General features: G+C 45.6%; 1 protein-coding gene across 1 annotated transcript; it reads left to right on the plus strand.

Annotated features, from left to right (window-relative positions):
* The first annotated feature begins 2,164 nt into the window (after nucleotides 1-2,164).
* pelo (pelota mRNA surveillance and ribosome rescue factor) lies at nucleotides 2,165-16,493 on the plus strand. The gene is made up of 13 exons (XM_041238758.1): nucleotides 2,165-2,305; nucleotides 4,516-4,608; nucleotides 5,605-5,755; nucleotides 6,423-6,513; nucleotides 7,503-7,666; nucleotides 8,213-8,273; nucleotides 9,219-9,380; nucleotides 9,833-9,879; nucleotides 10,388-10,461; nucleotides 13,845-13,916; nucleotides 14,106-14,180; nucleotides 16,206-16,237; nucleotides 16,391-16,493. The coding sequence occupies exons 1-13, from the start codon at nucleotides 2,265-2,267 to the stop codon at nucleotides 16,483-16,485; spliced, it is 1,158 nt and encodes a 385-aa protein (XP_041094692.1). The 5' UTR covers nucleotides 2,165-2,264; the 3' UTR covers nucleotides 16,486-16,493.
* Nucleotides 16,494-23,429: the final 6,936 nt, after the last annotated feature.

A 23,429-nucleotide genomic window follows, 5' to 3' on the forward strand; every position in this document is an offset into this window, starting at 1 on the left:
ACATCTTGCAATCAAAATGAACTACAAGGGAACATTATTCAGCAGCTTTCACTGGACTCTCTGAAGCTGAGGGAGTTCATTCTATATAGAGGGGGTGCAATTCAATATGTTAACAAGGGAACATTATTCAGCAGCTTTCACTGGACTCTATGAAGCTGAGGGAGTTCATTCTATATAGAGGGCAATTCAAAATTGTTAACAAGGGAAACATTATTCAGCAGCGTTTCACTGGAACTCTGATGAAGCTGAGGGAGTTCATTATATATAGTAGGGGATGTGTGCAATTCATATGTTAACAAAGGAACATTATTCAGCAGCTTTCACTGGCCTCTATGAAGCTGAGGGAGGTCATTCTATATAGAGGGGGGTGTGATTCAATACGTTAACAAGGGAACATTATTCAGCAGAACCTTCACTGGACTCTATGAAGCTGAGGGAGTTCATTCTATATAGAGGGGGTGCAATTCAATATGTTAACAAGGGAACATTATTCAGCAGCTTTCACTGGACTCTATGAAGCTGAGGGAGTTCATTCTATATAGAGGTGGTGTAATTCAATATGTTAACAATGGAACATTATTCAGCAGCTTTCACTGGACTCTATGAAGCTGAGGGAGTTCATTCTATATAGAAGGGGGTGCAATTCAATATGTTAACAAGGGAACATTATTCAGCAAATTTATGATAATTGGAAAATAAATACAATATGAAAAAAAAATCAATGTTACGAAACACAGATCTCGTTTCTTTATCATTCTAATGAGTCATTGCGCTAATAATGAGAATAGAGCTCCCCCTATCGGACAGCACTTCACACTGTTTCACCTGTTGAAATGTATAGTTTCAACAGCCATTCTTTTATACCGCAGTACACTGTTTGAATCAGTATAATATATAAAACTATGGCTATTGAAACTCAGGGGGGCTGTGGAAATGTATGAATCATTGCTGGAGCAGTACACAGTCCAGTATAATATATAAAACTATGGCTATTGAAACTCAGGGGGGCTGTGTGAATCATTGCTGGAGTCACAATCCAGTATAATATATAAAACTATGGCTATTGAAACTCAGGGGGGGCTGTCTGAATCATTGCTGGAGCCACAGTCCAGTATAATATATAAAACTATGGCTATTGAAACTCAGGGGGGCTGTGTGAATCATTGCTGGAGCCACAGTCCAGTATAATATATAAAACTATGGCTATTGAAACTCAGGGGGGCTGTGTGAATCATTGCTGGAGCCACAGTCCAGTATAATATATAAAACTATGGCTATTGAAACTCAGGGGGGCTGTGTGAATCATTGCTGGAGCCACAGTCCAGTATAATATATAAAACTATGGCTATTGAAACTCAGGGGGGCTGTCTGAATCATTGCTGGAGCCACAGTCCAGTATAATATATAAAACTATGGCTATTGAAACTCAGGGGGGCTGTGTGAATCATTGCTGGAGCCACAGTCCAGTATAATATATAAAACTATGGCTATTGAAACTCAGGGGGGGCTGTGTGAATCATTGCTGGAGCCACAGTCCAGTATAATATATAAAACTATGGCTATTGAAACTCAGGGGGGCTGTGTGAATCATTGTTGGAGCCACAGTCCAGTATAATATATAAAACTATGGCTATTGAAACTCAGGGGGGCTGTGTGAATCATTGCTGGAGCCACAGTCCAGTATAATATATAAAACTATGGCTATTGAAACTCGGGGGCTGTGTGAATCATTGCTGGAGCCACAGTCCAGTATAATATATAAAACTATGGCTATTGAAACTCAGGGGGGCTGTGTGAATCATTGCTGGAGCCGCAGTCCAGTATAATATATAAAACTATGGCTATTGAAACTCAGGGGGGCTGTGTGAATCATTGCTGGAGCCACAGTCCAGTATAATATATAAAACTATGGCTATTGAAACTCAGGGGGGCTGTGTGAATCATTGCTGGAGCCACAGTCCAGTATAATATATAAAACTATGGCTATTGAAACTCAGGGGGGCTGTGTGAATCATTGCTGGAGCCACAGTCCAGTATAACACTTTTGCCCCTCAATAATATGGCTGCCGCGATTCGACCTAGGCCGGCGGGGCCTCGTTGCCCCTCACAAAGATGGCGGCCCGAGTTCCTGGAAAGAGCGTCTCCCTGCCGCGCTGCATTGTGGGCCAGCGGCGGATGCAGGAAGCATGTCGAAGCTTAAGCTAAGAGCTGTTTAATTTTATTATATAAGTGTCATTTTTTTTAAAATATTTTTTTAATTAAACATGAAGTTACTCAGTAAGGACATCGAAAAAGACAATTGCGGGTAAGTTTGGAAGAACTAAGGACCTAAATAAAGCAGAGAGAGAGTTTTGCTGTTATTTTGCTGCAATGCTGTGTTATTGTTAGTATAAATATATATATAAATTAATATATCTCTATTAATCACTCAGTTTGAATTTATTATTTTCGTTTGCAAGCCGGTTTGATAAACGCAGAGCTACACAAAGTCTATTCGTTTTTGGTCTCTTCGGTACGAACACGTCACACGTCTGTATTAATTTATTTTATTTTTTTTATTAATGTTTAATTCGCAGTGATTTCTAATTGTCGTCCTGCCTCGTCGCACCTCCCGTAATTATCGTTTATAATTGTAGGAAAATAAATAATGAATCGATTACAGATCAATCACACGCCTTTCCAGGCTGAATCATTCAGAAAAACTTTTTATACACCAAAGATGACAGGTACATAAATTGTATTTATTATTATTATTATTATTATTATTATTATTATTATTATTATTATTATTTAAGGTACGTTGTAATTAAAGACGTATTCCTGATATATTGTATAATAAATATAGAGGGGGTGCAATTCAACATGTTAACAAGGGAACATTATTCAGCAGCTTTCACTGGACTCTATGAAGCTGAGGGAGTTCATTCTATATAGAGGGGTTGCAATTCAATATGTTAACAAGGGAACATTATTCAGCAGCTTTCACTGGACTCTATGAAGCTGAGGGAGTTCATTCTATATAGAGGGGGTGCAATTCAATATGTTAACAAGGGAACATTATTCAGCAGCTTTCACTGGACTCTATGAAGCTGAGGGAGTTCATTCTATATAGAGGGGGTGCAATTCAATATGTTAACAAGGGAACATTATTCAGCAGCTTTCACTGGACTCTATGAAGCTGAGGGAGTTCATTCTATATAGAGGGGGTGCAATTCAATATGTTAACAAGGGAACATTATTCAGCAGCTTTCATTGGACTCTATGAAGCTGAATCAGTTCATTCTATATAGAGGGTGTGCAATTCAATATGTTAACAAGGGAACATTATTCAGCAGCTTTCACTGGACTCTATGAAGCTGAGGGAGTTCATTCTATATAGAGGGGGTGCAATTCAATATGTTAACAAGGGAACATTATTCAGCAGCTTTCACTGGACTCTATGAAGCTGAGGGAGTTCATTCTATATAGAGGGGGTGCAATTCAATATGTTAACAAGGGAACATTATTCAGCAGCTTTCACTGGACTCTATGAAAGCTGAGGGAGTTCATTCTATATAGAGGGGGTGCAATTCAATATGTTAACAAGGGAACATTATTCAGCAGCTTTCACTGGACTCTATGAAGCTGAGGGAGTTCTTTCTATATAGAGGGGGTGCAATTCAATATGTTAACAAGGGAACATTATTCAGCAGCTTTCACTGGACTCTATGAAGCTGAGGGAGTTCATTCTATATAGAGGGGGTGCAATTCAATATGTTAACAAGGGAACATTATTCAGCAGCTTTCACTGGACTCTATGACGCTGAGGGAGTTCATTCTATATAGAGAGGGTGCAATTCAATATGATAACAAGTTAACATTATTCAGCAGCTTTCACTGGACTCTATGAAGCTGAGGGAGTTCATTCTATATAGAGGGGGTGCAATTCAATATGTTAACAAGGGAACATTATTCAGCAGCTTTCACTGGACTCTATGAAGCTGAGGGAGTTCATTCTATATAGAGGGGGTGCAATTCAATATGTTAACAAGGGAACATTATTCAGCAGCTTTCACTGGACTTTATGAAGCAAAATTCTATTTGCATTCTATATAGAGAGGGTGATGCAGCAGCTTTCATTTTACTTTATGGTGTTAACAGGAGAAATATATATTCTACGCAGGTTTACATTTAAACTGGGAGTAAATATATATATTATATATATATATTATATATATATATATAATTTCACAGTAGTATACAATAATGTCCTATAACGAAATTTGATTGGGGGTTCTTGTATCACACAGGGGGTGACATGGCAAATCTACGTACGACTAGGACAAAGAGGAGTATCATATATATATATATATATAATTTACAGCATCATATGTTATTACAGTAATTGCTTTTAAACTAACCCCCATGAGAACAGTAGCTGCCATTAATAGAAGTGTGTGATTTACCCCAGTTCTGTAATTCCTGTTTTAAATGTGCTGCTGACTCTGTTTCTCTCCCTCCGCGCGGAACCTTTAGTCAGGTGGCTCTGGTGCCGGAGGAACCTGAAGACATGTGGCACACCTACAACCTGCTGCAAGTGGGGGACAGTTTACGGGCGTCCACGATCAGGTGGGCGGGGCTCAGCGACGTGGGTTGTGACGCTACAGTGATGTCACGATCCCTATTGCGATGTGCAGATCACGATACGATCTCATGTATGTCGTGATACTACGTGGTCCTGGTGGGGGGTTGCGTGTGGGGCAGAACGGGTTCATGTGGTAAAACACGCTTCACGCTTCATTCAAGAACCACGCTGTGAACTACAGTGAGCTGTGCAGGGGTCTGCAGTACAGACCTGTATTACAATCGATACAGCACCAGCTGGAACTACAGTTCCCAGCATGCTTTTTCACCTGCGGCAATGGTGCGGAGATGCTGGGAGCTGTAGTTCTTTATGCTATGGTCTTGTAGCACAATACAAACCATACAGACCTCTATTACAATCGGTACAGCACCAGCTGGAACTACAGTTCCCAGCATGCTTTTTCACCTGCGGCAATGGTGCGGAGATGCTGGGAGCTGTAGTTCTTTATGCTATGGTCTTGTAGCACAAACCATACAGACCTCTATTACAATCGGTACAGCACTATTACACCGTGTAACAAATTTTTTATTTATTTTTTGTTCCTGGGTAGTAAGTGTTATTTCCTAATTGCTTATGCCTCAAAAGTATAGAAAATGGCTATTATTCCCCACAAACTTTGCTTTTGTGACCAGGACAGTGATATTTCAAAATGTCACTATTTCCAATGGGAAAACGGGCAAATGTGTATCTTTTCGTTCACATAAAGTCAGAAAAAAACAACATAAAAAAAAAAAAAAACAAACTAGAATCCAAATTAACAATGTATTTATACTAAAGTAATACAAAAGTGACTACAAAAGATTTAGAAGTGAGTAGTTTTTCGAGATTTACGATTATACTGTAAATCACTTTGACGAATCAGCCCCCAAATGTAGTCTCCACACACACACAGCGAGTGAGTGGCTGAGCCAGGATTTGAAGCCCCCCCCCCGTCTCTAACCGCGCTCGCTCTTTTAAATGTGCTGTTGTTCTTTGTAAAGGAAGGTCCAGACGGAGTCGTCCACAGGCAGCGTGGGCAGCAGCCGTGTCCGCACCACTCTGACCATCTGTGTGGAGACGATCGATTTCGACTCCCAGGCCTGTCAGCTGAGGGTCAAGGGCACCAACATACAGGAGAACGAGTACGTCAAGGTATGAGAGCAGTGCGGGAGGAGCTTTATCAGCAAGGCGCATTTTAACATGGAATTATTCACACGAGTGACTGAAGGAGAGAGAGAGAGATGTCATGGAGATCAGGGGTCTGTCCTGGTTCAAACTGTACCTTCAGTTACTTAATTGGACATATTAAGTGCTTATTAGAAGCTTAATAATAACGTACCTTAAATAATAATAATAATCTATTTTTTATATAGCGCCTTTCGCAGTGGAGCACCATCACAAAGCGCTTTTGCAGGACACTAGGGTGTGTGAGCTATGCGTCAGCTGCAGAGTCTCTTACAACAACGTCTCACCCCAAAGACGCAGCACAAGGGGGTTCAGTGACTCGCTCAGGGTCACACACAGGGGGTCAGTGGCTGAGCTGGGGTTTGAACTGGGGTCCTGCTGGTACAAGCCTGTTTCTTTAACCACTGGACCACGCAGCCTCCAGTTAGGTAATTTAGGGTGCAGTTGGAACTAAAACCAGGAGGGGCAGCGGCCCCCCAGGACCAGGTTTGGAGACCCCTGAGAGAGCTCTCCGCTGAAATGGGGGGGCTGACGATCAGGCGAGGGTGGCCGGTGTCGACCAGGCGGGGATTCACCCTTCAGAGTGAAGAAACCTCTGTTCTCTCTCCCCTCCCCTCCCCTTCCTCCCTCTCAGATGGGTGCATACCACACTATAGAGTTGGAACTGAACAGGAAGTTCACTTTGGCTAAGAAGCTGTGGGATAGCGTCGTGCTGGAGAGAATAGGTGAGCAGAGAGATTGGATTGGATTGTAACGCACTGTGCTTTAGCAATACTCGTGTCATGCCAATAAAGCAGATTTTGAATTTGATTTTGAGAGAGGTCCCTCCTCCTCCTCTTCCTCCTTCTGTGGTCTCTCCCCCCTCTCTCACTCTCTCCCCATTCCTCTCCTGCTCTCTCTCTCTCTCTCTCCCTCAGCTCCTTCAGGCGTTGGTCTGGACAGAGCCCTCTCTCTCTCTCGAGAGAGTCTATCTCTCTTCTCTCGTCTCAGAGCAGAGGGGTGTTCGTGTGACCCCCCCTCTCTCTCTCTCCCCCCCCCTCTTCTCTCTCCTCTCTCTCTCTCTCTCTGAGCAGGCGTGTGACCCCCTCTCTCTCTCTCTCTCTCTCTCTCTCTCTCTTGTTTAGCAGAGGCAGTTTGTCGTGTGTTTTCTGTCGCAGCTGGAGAGAGGTGAGAGTATCGTCTCGAAGAGGGGGCTAGGGGTGTGACCCCACCCCCTCTCCATCTGTCTCTACTCTCTCCTCCTCTCAGCTCTAGAGTTAGGTTGAGGAGAGCAGTCAGATCCTCTCGTGTGGCAGGACTGTGTGTTTGTCTTTTGTTGTAGAGACCTCTCTCTCGTTCTCTCTCTCTCTCTCTCTCTCTCTCTCTCTCCAGAGCAGGCGTGTGTGACCTCCCTCTCTCTCTCTCTCTCTCTCTCTCTCTCTCTCTCTATCTCTCAGAGCAGGAGTGACCCCCCCTCCTCTCTCTCTCTATCTCTCTCTCTCTCTCTCTCTCTCTCTCTCTCTCTCTTCTCTCTCTCAGCAGGTCAGAAGGCAGTGGGGTTTGAGTGGTGAGAGGCACGTGGTAGCGAGAGAGAGGAGCTCGTAGAGAGAGTATGTCTCTCCACGCTCTCTCTCAGAGAGGAGGCTCGTAGGCTCTGAGGTCCCCTTTTTCAGAGGAGGCTCTGTGGGCGCCACTACCCCCTCTCTCTCTCTCTCTCTCTCTCTCTCTCTCTCAGAGCAGGCGTGTGACCCCGCTCAGAAGGCAGATGTGGGTGCCGTGGTGATGCAGGAGGGGCTGGCGAACATCGTGCTCGTCACGCCCGCCATGACACTGGTGAGGGGCAAAGTGGAGCAAACCATTCCCCGCAAGAGGAGGGGAAGCTGCGCACAGCACGACAAGGTGAGGCCCACCCGCCCCCTGGCACGGGCGAGGAGGGGTTCCCGCCCCCGGGGGCTGTGCCCCAGCACGACAAGGTGAGGGGGGCTGGCGAGCGGGGGGCTGAGCCAGCAGGACAAGGTGAGGGGGGGGGCGGGGGGCTGCGCACAGCACGACAAGGTGAGGGGGGGGAGGGCCACGGGGGGGCTGTCGGTCTGGCGGTGTGCAGCCCACAACAATGTGGTTGGGGGGGGGGGGAGGGGGGGGGGGCTGAGCACAGGCCGGGTGAGGGGTGGGGCAGGGGTCCCACCTCGGTCGGGTGGTCGGGCGCACACGCTCAGGATTCGACAGTGAGGGGGGGCAGTCCCCACTCAACCCACCACGCCCCTGTGCACGCACGACAGGTGACTGTTCCACATTATTCAGACAAGTCGTGAGGGTGTGGAGGGAGGAACCTATCTCCACACCCGACACAAGGTGGGGGGGGGGGGGGGGTTTATTGAATTTTTCTTGAATATTCAGGGTAGAATTAATAGTCTTGTTACAAGTCTCTCTCTCTCTCTGTTCCAGGCTCTTGATCGTTTCTATGACGCTGTGATGCAGGGAATCCTGAGACACATCAACTTCGAGGGTGAGGGAGTTTGTCTCTGTCTGTCTGTCTGTCTCTTTCTCTCCTCTCTCTCCTCTAAGTTGTGAAGTTTTGTTAAGACAGTTCTCATCTTCTCTCTCTCAACACTCTTCAGAGAGCAGAAGGTTGAGGAAGTGTGAGCTAGCAAAGATTAACTCTGCGACTTACGTCCCTTAGGACTCTGTGTAGTCTGAAGCTCCCACTCTGTCTTTTGAGACAGGACAGACAGGACAGATCTTCTCTCTCTTCTCTCTTCTCTCTCTTGTTCTCAAGTTTTGTTGAAGTGTAGGGTTCTTCAGAGAGAGCTATCGCTCGGCACTGTCTCTTCACACAAGACTGTTTTCGAGTCTAGAGAGAGTCGTTCTCAAGTTGTGAAAGTGTGTCTCATCTCTCTCTCTCCTCGAGAGGGAGTGAGCTAGTTGTGTCTCTCTGTCTCTATCTCTCTCTCTCTCTCTCCTCTCTCTCTCTCTCTCTCTCCCTCTGTTCCTCTGTGAGAGCAACAAAAGTGTGTTCTCATCTCTCTCTCTCTCTCTGTGTCTCTAGTTGTGACTTTGAAGTGTGTTCTCATCTCTCTCTCTCTCTCTGTCTCTCGTTGTGAAGTGTGTTCTCTCTCTCTCTCTCTCTCTCTCTGTCTCTAGTTGTGAAGTGTGTTCTCATCTCTCTCTCTCTCTCTGTCTCTCCTCTGTTAGGAAAGAGTGTTAGACGAGTTCTCACTTCCTGTCTCTAGTAGTGTTCTCTATCTCGTGAGGGGTCTCATTGCTCTCTCTCTCTCTCTCTCTCTCTCTGTCTCTCGTTGTGAAGTGTGTTCTCATCTCTCTCTCTCTCTCTCTCTCTAGTTTGTGTGAAAAGTGTGCTTCTCATACAGTCTCTCGTAGGGAGAGTTCTTCAGAGCTCCCTGAAGTAGAGACCTCTCTCTCTCTCTCGCTCTCTCTCTCTCTCTGTCTCTAGTTGTGAAGTGTGTTCTCATTGCCAGTCCTGGTTTTGTGAAGGATCAGTTCTGCACGTACCTGTTCCAGCAGGCTGTGAAAACCGACAACAAAGTTCTGCTGGAGAACCGGTCCAAATTCATGCAGGTCCATTCCTCCTCGGGACACAAGTACTCCCTCAAAGGTGGGTCAGAACCAGACCGGCAAAAATCACAGCTTGTTACTTAAGAGGAGGTTTGAGAAGGAGCACTGACCATCTTTAAAATCCATTCTCTCACCTCTTATTAGCTTTATTAACATGATCACTGACCCCTCCCTTTAAAGGAGCGCTGACCATCTTTAAAATCCATTCTCTCACCTCTTATTAGCTTTATTAACATGATCGCTGACCCCTCCCTTTAAAGGAGCGCTGACCATCTTTAAAATCCATTCTCTCACCTCTTATTAGCTTTATTAACAGGATCACCGGCCCCTCCCTTTAAAGGAGCGCTGACCATCTTTAAAATCCATTCTCTCACCTCTTATTAGCTTTATTAACAGGATCACTGGCCCCTCCCTTTAAAGGAGCGCTGACTATCTCTAGGTTAGTGTTTTTTTAACCCCTCTGTCTCTCTCTCTTTCTTTCTCTCTCTTCAGAAGTCTTGTCCGATCCCGCAGTGATCAGTCGCCTGTCGGACACTAAGGTAAGGGAGTGACATCCCAGCCAGGTCTGCAGGACTGGTCCTTCAGCAGCAGGCTGTGCTGTGTGTCAATGGGAGCCTGTGTGACGGTTATTAATGCAAGCTGTACCGGCTGCTGTATGGAAGGGAGCTCCCAGCTGTTCATGATAAAAGTTTCTCTTTCTCTCTCTCCCCCCCCCTCTCTCCCCCCATCTCTCTGCTCCCCTCTCTCTCTCTCTCTTCTCTCTCTCTCTCTCTCTCTCTCTCTCTCTCTCTCTCTCTGTCTTCTGTCGTCTCGGCTTCCCTTTCTCCTGTCTCCCCCTCTTACTTGCTCTCTGTTTTTCTCCCCTCCCTCCCCTCTCTCTCCATCTCCCCCTTTTTCTCCCCCCTCTTTCTCGCTCTGTCTCTGCTTCCCCCTTCCTTCTCTCGCTCTCTGTCTCTTCCTCCCTTCTCCTGGAGTCTTCCCATACTTTCCCACCCCCCCTCTCTCTCTCTCTCTCTCTCTCTCTCTCTCTCTCTCTCTCTCTCTCAGGCTGCAGGGGAAGTGAAGGCGCTGGAGGATTTCTATAAGCTACTTCAGCACGAGCCAGACCGGGCCGTCTATGGGTCAGTACCGATGCTCCATGCTTTAAAAAAAACGAGAGAGTCTGATAGAATGAGAGAGAAAGAGAAGGCAAGAAAGTGTTATTATTATTATTATGATGAATGTCATCCAGACAGAGACTAGGGGGGGTGATCAAGAACTGCTGCTGCTGCAGAGTCTCTTCCAATAGGACCTCATTTGTTTGACGTCTCGTCCGAAGGACGGAGCACAAGGAGGTGAAGCGACTCGCTCAGGGTCCCACACACACACTGACACACACACTCACACACACACACACACACAGCGAGCCAGGCTGAGCCAGGATTAAATTTTAACGATGGCCAGCGCTCCTTTAAAGGGAGGGGTCAGTGATCATGTTAATAAAGCTAAAAAGAGGTGAGAGAATGGATTTTAAAGATGGTCAGCGCTCCTTTAAAGGGAGGGGCCAGTGATCATGTTAATAAAGCTAATAAGAGGTGAGAGAATGGATTTTAAAGATGGTCAGCGCTCCTTTAACGGGAGGGGCCAGTGATAGAGCTAACAAGGGGTAACTCAGCCAGGTGGGCTGGTCTAACCGTATCACTGTTTTTCTCTCTCGCTGTCTGATTTATTTTTATTGTTTTTAAACAGCAGTATGTGTCACTGAGGGGGGGGGGGGGGGGGGCACAGATGTTTACAGTTGTGTGAGTCACAGACAGAGAGACACCCAGCCTTCAGGACAGACTGACAGACAGGAAGTGAGATCACTGTCCTCAGCCCCTCCAGCGCTTTGTCAGTCTCGGTGTTGGGAAACGAAAAATAATTCTCGAATGAGTTGATAATAAATCAGTGACGTTGCAAGCAGGAGAAGAAAGAGACACTTCCAAAATCTCTCTCACACACACACACACACACACACACACACATTACACTGATGAAGGCACTAGAGCCCAAACGCTGGTCTGCTTGACTCAGTTTAGTTTCAGTAACGCTGATGAAGGCATTGAACAGGACAGTGATAATGTAATTAAAGCAATAAGAGGTGAGCACAGGATTTAAAAGGAGGTCAGCGGCTCCGGTTTAAAAAGGGGGCCCCGGGAGCGCTCCTTTACAGGGAGGGGTCAGTGATCCTGTTAATAAAGCTAATAAGAGGTGAGAGAATGGGTTTTAAAGATGGTCAGCGCTCCTTTAAAGGGAGGGGCCGGTGATCCTGTTTATAAAGCTAATAAGAGGTGAGAGAATGGATTTTAAAGTTGGTCAGCGCTCCTTTAAAGGGAGGGTTCAGTGATCCTGTTAATAAAGCTAATAAGAGGTGAGAGAATGGATTTTAAAGATGGTCAGCGCTCCTTTAAAGGGAGGGGTAAGTGATCCTGTTAATAAAGCTAATAAGAGGTGAGAGAATGGATTTTAAAGATGGTCAGCGCTCCTTTAAAGGGAGGGGCCAGTGATCATGTTAATAAAGCTAATAAGAGGTGAGAGAATGGATTTTAAAGATGGTCAGCGCTCCTTTAAAGGGAGGGGGCCAGTGATCCTGTTAATAAAGCTAATAAGAGGTGAGAGAATGGGTTTTAAAGATGGTCAGCGCTCCTTTAAAGGGAGGGGCCAGTGATCATGTTAATAAAGCTAATAAGAGGTGAGAGAATGGATTTTAAAGATGGTCAGCGCTCCTTTAAAGGGAGGGGTCAGTGATCATGTTAATAAAGCTAGTAAGAGGTGAGAGAATGGATTTTAAAGATGGTCAGCGCTCCTGTAAAGGGAGGGGTCAGTGATCATGTTAATAAAGCTAGTAAGAGGTGAGAGAATGGGTTTTAAAGATGGTCAGTGCTCCTTTAAACTCTTAACCCCAGCCCCCCCCAAGCGATAACTTCTGTATATAATTCTCTCAGGTTTGTTTGCTGTGGCGTGCTGGCTGAGGTTCAACGGGATTCTCAGCCTGGAGGGTTTTGAAATTGAAGACGAGCACTCTGAAGTGTTTACTGGGGGTGGGGGGGGCGAGGATTAAATAGATTTAAATCGACCCTTTTACTCTCTGAGAGAGGGTTTAATGTCTTGACGTTCGTGTTAAAACAAGCAGACATTCCTGTCTGTATATCTCTGCCTGTTTTTGTCTGTCTGTCTGTCTGTGTGTGTAGATATATATATATATATATATATATTATACATATAAATAGAACAGTCTGTATATAATTTTATCTGTGTGAATACTCTGGTATGGAGACACACAAGTGTGTGAGATATATTATATATATATATATATATATATATATATATATATATATATATATATATAATATAATCATAGATATCTATTATTTATAGATCTTTCATAGACAGAGAGAAGGAGTTATCTGTGTCCTTCCTCTATTCACTAACTAAAAAAACCACCAACCCCCCCAGCCCGAATTGGAATCTAACTAAACTAAATAATCATTATTCACAAGCTTTCAAGACCTCAGTGGTCTCTTCTGATGGTGAAAATTCGTATATAATTTTTATTTGTTTATTTTTTTAGTGAAATAAATAGATTTGATGTGGTTTGAGAAGGGGAGTGGTGCACTTATGCAGTGTTTGACCAGAGAGGAGTGGGAGGGCAGAAGAATGATGGGACTGGGGTGAGACGAGAGGAGAATGAGAGGATACGGACGGGAAAGAAAGAGGGGAGGAAGGAGGAGGGGAGGAGGAGAGTGATGGTAAAGGAGGAGGAGAGAAAGAAAGAGAGAGAGAAGGGGGATTCCAGAGATGTTCTCAGACTCGTTTGTCTCTCTCGCTGTTTGTGTGATAATCCCACGGAAAGTCCCGGGGAGGGGGGGGGGGAATCAGAGGCCACCTACTCTGCTTTGAAACATCTCTCCTTCCTCTCCTTTCTTTATAGTGTAGCGTCAAACTGAACAGGATTGTGAGGCTCTGTCTGTCTGTCTGTCTGTTGATGGCCGGTGATTTCGTTCAGTTCTGAATCATCGTCGTTCGTTCGATATTTTTTTGTTTTTCTCTTTTGTGTTCTCGTCTTCGCTCCGTGGCCTTTTTGAAAATGTGTTTTTCGTCAGATCTGCCGTCTTTATTCATTTTTAAAATTATTTTCTCTTACCGTTTTAATTATCGTCTGTCAATCTAACTCTGCTGTAAATAAAACCCTCCCCCCTGCTTGGAATACAGCCTGCGATTGGTCCTATTGCACAGCACTGTCACCCAGTCCAGGTTTTGCTACCAGCTTGATCAGCCCCCAGTGTATCTAGGCAACAAGCTCAGGTGTGTCTGATTATTAAACTCCTAGTGAAAGCAGGACTGGATCACACTGCTGTGCAGCGGGAGTCTGATTATTAAACTGCTAGTGAAACCAGGACTGGATCACACTGCTGTGCAGCGGGAGTCTGATTCCCTTCTCTGCTGTGCAGTATTGAGTCTCTGGTTTCTTGTGTTTCTCTCGCAGTGTTTCTCATGTGGAGCGGGCAAATGAAGCGATGGCCATCGACGTTCTCCTGATCAGCGACAACCTTTTCAGGTATCCCCTTGCTGCTGCTTTCTTTCAGAACACTTACCGTAGCTAAAAATCTGTCTTGGTGCCTCTATCTCTCTCCTCTCCTCTCTCTGGAAAAGCAGAAAATGGATTCAGAAAGTTTGCTGCAGGTTTCCAAGGTTATTTATTTTTCCTCTCGCTCTGTCTGTCTGTCTGCCCGTGTCTCTTGTCCAGGCATGAAGACATTGCCACACGCAGTCGTTATGTGAAGCTGGTGGACAGTGTGAAAGACAACGGGGGAACCGTGCGGTAAAGAGCTTACGTTCTACCCTCCCTATCAACAACCCTCGCCCTCCCTATCAACCCATCGACAACCCTCACCCTCCCTATCAACCCATCAACAACCCTCGATCTCCCTATCAACCCATCAATCAACCCTCACCATCCCTATCAACCCATCGACAACCCTCGCCCTCCCTATCAACCCATCAACAACCCTCACCCTCCCTATCAACCCATCAACAACCCTCGCCCTCCCTATCAACCCATCAACAACCCTCACCATCCCTATCAACCCATCAACAACCCTCACCCTCCCTATCAACCCATCAACAACCCTCACCCTCCCTATCAACCCATCAACAACCCTCGCCCTCCCTATCAACCCATCAATCAACCCTCACCCTCCCTATCAACCCATCAACAACCCTCGCCCTCCCTATCAACCATCGACAACCCAACCCATCAACAACCCTCGCCCTCCCTATCAACCCATCGACAACCCAACCCATCAACAACCCTCACCCTCCCTATCAACCCATCAACAACCCTCACCCTCCCTATCAACCCATCAACAACCCAACCCATCAACAACCCAACCCATCAACAACCCAACCCATCAACAACCCTCGCCCTCAACTATCAACAACCCTCGCCAACTCAACCCATCGACAACCCTCGACCCTCCCTATCAACCCATCAACAACCCAACCCATCAACAACCCTCACCATCCCTATCAACCCATCAACAACCCTCGCCCTGCCTATCAACCCATCGACAACCCAACCCATCAACAACCCTCACCCTCCCTATCAACCCATCAACAACCCTCACCATCCCTATCAACCCATCAACAACCCTCGCCCTCCCTATCAACCCATCAACAACCCTCGCCCCATCCCTATCAACCCATCAACAACCCTCACCATCCCTATCAACCCATCAACAACCCTCGCCCTCCCTATCAACCCATCAACAACCCTCGCCCTCCCTATCAACCCATCAATCAACCCTCACCCTCCCTATCAACCCATCAACAACCCTCAACAACCCTCGCCCTGTCTATCAACCCATCAACAACCCACACCCATCCCAACCCAACCCATCAACAACCCTCACCCTCCCTATCAACCCATCAACAACCCAACCCATCAACAACCCTCACCCTCCCTATCAACCCATCAACAACCCTCACCCTCCCTATCAACCCATCAATCAACCCTCACCATCCCTATCAACCCATCGACAACCCAACCCATCAACAACCCTCACCCTCCCTATCAACCCATCAACAACCCTCACCCTCCCTATCAACAACCCTCAACAACCCTATCAACCATCGACAACCCAACCCATCAACAACCCTCACCCATCCCTATCAACCCATCAACAACCCTACCCATCAACCCATCAACAACCCTCAACCCTCCCTATCAACCCATCAACAACCCTCACCCTCCCTATCAACCCATCAATCAACCCTCACCATCCCTATCAACCCATCGACAACCCAACCCATCAACAACCCTCACCCTCCCTATCAACCCATCGACAACCCAACCCATCAACAACCCTCACCCTCCCTATCAACCCATCAATCAACCCTCACCCTCCCTATCAACCCATCAATCCAACCCTCACCCTCCCTATCAACCCATCAATCAACCCTCACCCTCCCTATCAACCCATCAACAACCCTCACCCTCCCTATCAACCCATCAACAACCCTCACCCTCCCTATCAACCCATCAATCAACCCTCACCCTCCCTATCAACCCATCAATCAACCCTCACCATCCCTATCAACCCATCGACAACCCAACCCATCAACAACCCTCACCCTCCCTATCAACCCATCGACAACCCAACCCATCAACAACCCTCGCCCTCCCTATCAACCCATCAACAACCCATACATATCTAGAGAACCTCTTGTCCGATTGAGAAGAGACTTGCTAAGTTTTGGGGCTGATGTGCAGTCTCGCATTCTGATAACTGCTTGTCATTGTACTGCTAAAGTGTTTCTTCTTCTTTTTTTTTTTTTTTGTCTTCAGAATATTTTCCAGTCTGCACGTGTCAGGAGAGCGTGAGTATTTCGTTAAACAGCAACATTGAGACTGAGCGAAAAAAACGCTGCTCTGCTCGACTCAGTTTAGTTTCAGTAACTCTCTGTTTCTTCAGTTTCTAATGGAATCTATATCTATATACAGAATGTATTTATTTATTTGTTTATTTTCAGAACTGAATCAGCTGAGTGGGGTTGCAGGTCTCCTGCGTTTTCCGATCGCTGATATCTCCGAGGAAGAGGAGGATTCTAGCTCGGAGGAAGACTAAAATGATCCTGTATAACATATGACAACACGTTGGCGATAACATTTTCCCTGATTAATTAGATATCATATATATAATATATATATATAATATAGATATATATATATATATATATATGACATACTTATATATGTCAGTCATTTGACAGTCACAGTTGCTGTGTTTGCAAACTTTACGACAATGTTTTGGATCAAAACTGTCCAGACAGAGTTCGTGTTAATTGTGTGGGAATTTATAGCAAACCAGTATCGAAACACACCTTTTTTTTGGGGGGGGGGGGGGGGGGGGGGGGATTCTTTTTTTTAGATTAAAATTACTGAAGACATCTAGACAGAGAACGAAACACGCTGTCAACACGATCAGATACACCCCCGACGCTCAGAAATATATAATGAGAGACACCAGACACGCCACTGATTAATTTATATAAAACTGAGCTGAGAGGGGAGAGGGGAGAGGGAAGGTCTGTCACACAGAGAGAGGAGAGTGAAACACGCTCTCAACACGATCAGACACACATCCGACACTCAGAAGAGAGGGAGGGTCTGTCATGCATTGCAAAGCACAGAGAGGTCTGGTAAAGCATAGGGAAGCATTGAAAAGCACAGAGAGGTCTGGTAAAGCATAGGGAAGCATTGCAAAGCCCAGAGAGGTCTGGTAAAGCACAGGGAAGCATTGTAAAGCACAGAGAGGTCTGGTAAAGCACAGGGAAGCATTGTAAAGCACAGAGAGGTCTGGTAAAGCACAGGGAAGCATTGTAAAGCACAGAGAGGTCTGGTAAAGCACAGGGAAGCATTGTAAAGCACAGAGAGGTCTGGTAAAGCACAGGGAAGCATTGTAAAGCACAGAGAGGTCTGGTAAAGCACAGGGAAGCATTGTAAAGCACAGAGAGGTCTAGTAAAGCACAGGGAAGCATTGTAAAGCACAGAGAGGTCTGGTAAAGCACAGGGAAGCATTGTGAAGCACAGAGAGGTCTGGTAAAGCATAGGGAAGCATTGTAAAGTACAGAGAGGAGTGGTAAAGCATAGGGAAGCATAAAAAGTTCAATATTTCTCTACATATTGTTGCATTATCTTTGGCGAGGCTTGCATGATTTGTGCCGATAAAGCCAAACCCTGTGAATCTGAACTTAAATTTGGAGAGACAGAAAAAGAGAGAGAGAGGGGGGAACGAGGGGGAGAAAGCATCTGTTCAACAGCTGATAGCCTGTGGTTGGGGGTGTATGTGTCTGAACCTGCTGTTCTGCTGGAGGGGAGAGGGGGGATAGCTGCAGTAGCTGTTGTGGTTTATTTAGGTGTGTGGGGAGAAAGGAGGAAGAAAAAAAGATCTTTGTTCTTAAAGCTACAGACAGACAGACAGACAGACAGAGCCTCACAATCCTGTTCAGTTTGACTCTGTAATGCAATCCCTTCTTCTTGGTGTCTGTGTTAGTTTACTGCACTCTGAAGAGAGTTTAGTTTCATTAAAGCTGCAGACAGACAGACAGACAGACAGACAGAGCCCCACAATCCTGTTCAGTTTGACTCTACAATATAATCCCTTCTTCTTGGTGTCTGTGTTAGTTTACTGCACTCTGAAAAGAGTTTAGTTTCATTAAAGCTGCAGACAGACATCACGTCCCACGATCACGTCAACACCACAGTATAAAGAAAAAAGAAAGGAGAGGTGAGGTGAGAGAAGGATGGAGAGGAGGAGAGGTTAGAGAAGGATGGAGAGAAGGATGGAGAGGGGGAGAGGTTAGAGAAGGATGGAGAGAAGGATGGAGAGAGCGAAGAGGTTAGAGAAGGATGGAGAGAAGGATGGAGAGGGGGAGAGGTTAGAGAAGGATGGAGAGCGAAGAGGTTAGAGAAGGATGGAGAGGGAGGTAAGAAGGGAATGGAAGGGTTAGTGAGAGGGAGGGTAATGATGGGAAATACTAGCAGGAGAGAAAGGAGAGAACGAGGGATGGGGAGAGGTCTGTATTGCCTCAAGTTTTGAGATCAGATTGAGTCATTTCAACACTGCACTCAGAGAGGGGGGGGGGCTTGTGTAGACTGCAATGGGGGAGGGGGAGGAGGAGAGCAGGTTTATACAAGCGCAGGGGAATCCCTACTTCAAGATTAAACGCGAGTGTCTGTCTGTCTGACTCAAATCTGTCAGTCTATAAATCTCTTTCTGTCAAAGCACAGAGAGGCCTGGTAAAGCATAGGGAAGCATTGTAAAACACAGAGAGGTGTGGTAAAGCATAGGGAAGCATTGTAAAGCACAGAGGTGTGGTAAAGCATAGGGAAGCATTGTAAAGCACAGAGAGGTCTGGTAAAGCAAAGGGAAGCATTGTAAAGCACAGAGAGGTCTGGTAAAGCACAGGGAAGCATTGTAAAGCACAGAGAGGTCTGGTAAAGCACAGGGAAGCATTGTAAAGCACAGAGAGGTCTGGTAAAGCATAGGGAAGCATTGTAAAGCACAGAGAGGTCTGGTAAAGCATAGGGAAGCATTGTAAAGCACAGAGAGGTCTGGTAAAGCATAGGGAAGCATTGTAAAGCACAGAGAGGTCTGGTAAAGCATAGGGAAGCATTGTAAAGCACAGAGAGGTCTGGTAAAGCACAGGGAAGCATTGTAAAGCACAGAGAGGTCTGGTAAAGCATAGGGAAGCATTGTAAAGCACAGAGAGGTCTGGTAAAGCATAGGGAAGCATTGTAAAGCACAGAGAGGTCTGGTAAAGCACAGGGAAGCATTGTAAAGCACAGAGAGGTCTGGTAAAGCATAGGGAAGCATTGTAAAGCACAGAGAGGTCTGGTAAAGCATATTTAAAAACATGGCAAACTAATGAATAGTTTCGACTATATTACAAAAAAAAAAAAAACTCTGTCTACTTCTTTCTTCTTTGTTTTTGAAGCTCAAATTTCAAATTGGACCTCGAGGGAGTTAGCTCGTCTATCCGGGACAGGTCCTCTGAAAGCACTGGAGGTGCTGTGAGAGGCACCGCTAAAAAATTTAAAAAAATAAAAAAATAAACAGAGACACACACACACACACATCACGATGCAATTGTGACGACTCACTGTTCTTTTCATTGCATCGTTCATGACGTATGTCGTGTAATGGGGTTCTTAATCCATCGGGAAAAGGAGAGGAGAGAGAAAGACGAGAGGGATGAGAGGTGAGAGGAGAGAGGGGACCTCCTATCTCTCAAAGGAACTCCTACACTACTCTCCCCTCTATCAGGATATCGAGACATCACTCTCTAAACTCACTCCACTCTCCCGTATGGAGATTCCTCTATGATCATACCTCACGTCTCTCAGAACCATTCTCGGGTAGACATCTCTCTAGCCTGAATCCTATCTAGGTCCCGATACAGCTATCGTATATCCAGATAAGTAAGGGAGAATATAAAGCTCTCTATCTCGAGGTGCTACTCGTATATTGAAAGAAGACTGAAGATCGAGATCTCTATTATCTCCGGCAGAAAACTCCGGCAATAAACTCGACCAGCCTCTATGACGGAGCTCTGAGCTATCTACCTACCTTTCTGGTCGCGGTAGTATCATCTACTCCTCACCTCTCTCACTCCGCCTACTCCTCCCTCCATTCTCGATCCTACTCAGTCCGACGAAGGAGTTAGGTCTCCAGAGATCCGTAGAGCTCTGCAGGAGCACTCCTTGACCCTACTCTAGAGATATTCTCTCGAGTGAGGGAGTGAACAAGACTCGTAGAGCCTCATCCTAGGAGCGGGAGAGAGGGGAGTGAGAGGAGAGGAGAGAGAGACGAGGAGAGAGGGAGAGAGGAGAGAGAGAGGAGAGGAGGAGTTAGGAGTGAGGAGAGAGGAGAGAGGGGAGAGAGAGGAGAGAGGAAGGAGAGAGAGAGATCGAATAGAAGGGGGAGGCTAGAGAGGATAAGGCGCAACCTCAAGCTGGCACGACTGGAGGAGGAGTTAGGATAAGGAAGCGGAGAGGGAGCCTGATAGGACACTCGCACCCGCGACTGAACGAGGGGAGGAGGGGATAGATATGGAGAGCGACGACGCGGATCCGAGTGAGAGGGGAGAGGGGAGAGAGATAGGAGAGGAGGAGATAGGAGTGAGGAGAGGGGAGAGGGGAGGAGAGAGAGGAGAGGAGATAGGAGAGGGGAGTTGAGGAGAGGGGAGAGGGGAGAGAGATAGGAGAGGAGGAGTTAGGAGTGAGGAGAGGGGAGAGGGGAGAGAGATAGGAGTTGAGAGAGAGAGAGGAGGTTAGGAGTAAGAGGAGAGGAGAGAGAGGAGAAGAGAGAGAGAGGAGAGAGAGAGAGAGAGGAGAGGAGGAGTTAGGAGTGAGGAGAGGAGAGGAGAGATAGAGAGAGAGAGGAGAGGAGAGGGGAGAGGGATGAAAGAGAGGAGGAGTTAGGAGTTAGGAGAGGGGAGAGGGGAGAGAGATAGGAGAGGAGGAGGGGAGTGAGGATAGAGAGAGGGAGAGCAGAGGAGAGGAAATAGAAGAGAGAGGGGAGGAGAGAGGAGAGGAGAAAGAGAGAGGAGAGAGAGGAGAGAGAGAGAGAGAGAGAGGAGAGAGAGAGGGTCCTACTCCGAAGAGGGACGATAAACTTTTCAGATAAGATCGCATACTTTCAGAGCTAAACGGTTACGGTATGATCAAGGCTAAGAGCTCTCACCCTCTATTACACTCTATACTCGGCGAGGTCCGGTGCCATAGCCCTGCGAGCAGATCATCTTACAATATCACTTACGACTATTACACGGAATAATCAACTATCTCTAGACGACTCCGACAGGGTTAGCCAGGGAATACTCTGATAGATAAACGCGCGCGAATAGCTAAAAGAGGGACGCCTTCTAGGAGCCGATACCCGGAGTCAACGCTCCCCTTTTCCGGCTCTAGTAGCGAAGATGTATTGGAGCCTTGGACACGATAGGCAAAAGGAAACGAGCAGAATCCTTTGAAGAGTCTGAGAGGCGACATGGGGACCAACGATGCCAGCGATGGCATACTCAGGAATCGAACCCCGCTCAAGACACCGGATCCCAGAGGAGGAGCTCCCGGACCTATACTCGCCAGGAGCGGCGACTACCGCGCCCAAGGAGCCTTTAGGGGACCTAACCGACCTGTCTAAACCACGCCATGTGCTTTACAAACCTCTCTGGGTTTGTCAATGTGTGTGTGGGCTTTAACACACAAAGGTTTTGCGGAAAGATGGCTGGAGGGAAAACCAAAACAGGGTTGTCAGTGGCTGATGCGGGGGGGGGGGAGGGGGGGGGAAAACCCCATAGGTAAAAAAATTAACAAAAAGACATGCCGCTTTATATTGGGAGAATTTTTGAATTATTTTCTGTACTCGAATTATTGCTAATGGGGAAATTTGAGAGCTGTGATTTCTCAGACGCAAACTCGGTTTCTCAAGACAGACAAATACTAAAATTTATGTTAATTTTTGTGTCTGTTTTGATTATAATATTATTATACACTGTTAAAAATCAATAATTATTATTGTTATATTATTATATTATTATGTTGAAAAATTTTATATTCATTTCTTTGTTATTATTATTATTATTATTATTATTGTATTATTATTATTATTATTACATAATTCCTAAACCATTAAAGCCAATACAATAAATTGAAGTTCTGCAAGGTCAAGAAATTTCGGTATATGTTATTTAGAGCTATTCCAGAAACGCTTGGCTGCTCTGATAAATCGTTCTTAATACTCGTTACTAAAGGGGATATAAGACATTCTATTATGAACGATTCGTTGTCGGGGGTGGCAAATGGTTTAGAATAGTCTGTCAAAACATCTCTGCTGCATGTTTATTTTCATGGGTTTTTTTTTTGGTTTGTTTTCTTACAGAAGCGACGAGGCTCAAGCTGGGAGTTTTGTGTTCAAATCGCCGGTGTTTCTCAGGTTAAAGATTTTATGGAAAAAAAAAAAAAACACAAAAAAACAAAACCATTTCTTTCTTTGAACTGCAGCAGTCAGTCCCAACTTCAAAGGCGGCTTCTGAACCGCGCCGGCAAAGCTTTGGGACAAATTGAAGCCTGTAATTACAGAGAAACACCTGTTGGTGGACATTAACACCATGTCTCTTTGTCCTTAGATCCTCGGAAAAATTTCTTCCTCTTACCATTTATTTTGGATTAATATATCTCTATCCCCCCTCTCTCTTGAAGAGAGAGAGAGAGAGAGAGAGAAAAAAAACTGAAATAAAAACAACATTTTTTGTCGCGCGGTTTTTTGTTTTTTTTTCCAAGCAGGAGGGAGAGCGGAAGAAAAGCGGAGGTTTTATTCAAGCAATTTTTTTTTGTTCAATTTTATATACTGATCCTATAACATAAGAAAGAGCGGGAGAGAAGGCAGAAGAAGAAGCGAAGACGAAGTGACAAGGAAGACGTAGAGAAGAAAGAATATGGAGTGAAGTGAAAGCAGCAAGTAGCAGGAAGAGAAAACAATATGAATTAGCTCTCTCCTCTCTCTCTCTCTCTCTCTCTCTCTCTCTCCTCCCTCTCCTCTCTCTCCTCTCTTTCTCTCTCTCTCTCTCTCTCTGTGTCTCCTCTCTCTCTCCCTCTCCTCTCTCTCCCTCTTTCTTTCTCTCTCCTTCTCTCCCTCTCTCTCGCTTTCTCTCTCTTTCTCTTCAGATCGAGAGGAGAAAGTTTACTAGGGGATAAGAAGAAAGTCGAGAAGTCTAGAGAGGATTGAACAGTATGGAAGAGTATATTAGAGAAGAAGAGTAAAGAGAGAGGAATCAGAAAGAGGGAGAGGATAAAGCATTATATCTATGTCTCTCTCGCTCTAGCTATCGAAAGAGAGTCTATCTCTATCTATCAGCTCTAGTCTCATGTTATATATTATAGATAAGATAATATAGAATAATAGATAATAATAATAATATAGAGAGATAGAGATAGATAGATCGATAGAGAGAAATAGATAGAGAGATAGATAGAGAGATAGATAGATAGATAGACAGACAGAATCAT

The sequence above is a fragment of the Polyodon spathula genome, chromosome 50, assembly GCF_017654505.1.
Source record: "Polyodon spathula isolate WHYD16114869_AA chromosome 50, ASM1765450v1, whole genome shotgun sequence".
NCBI classification, from domain to species: domain Eukaryota; kingdom Metazoa; phylum Chordata; class Actinopteri; order Acipenseriformes; family Polyodontidae; genus Polyodon; species Polyodon spathula.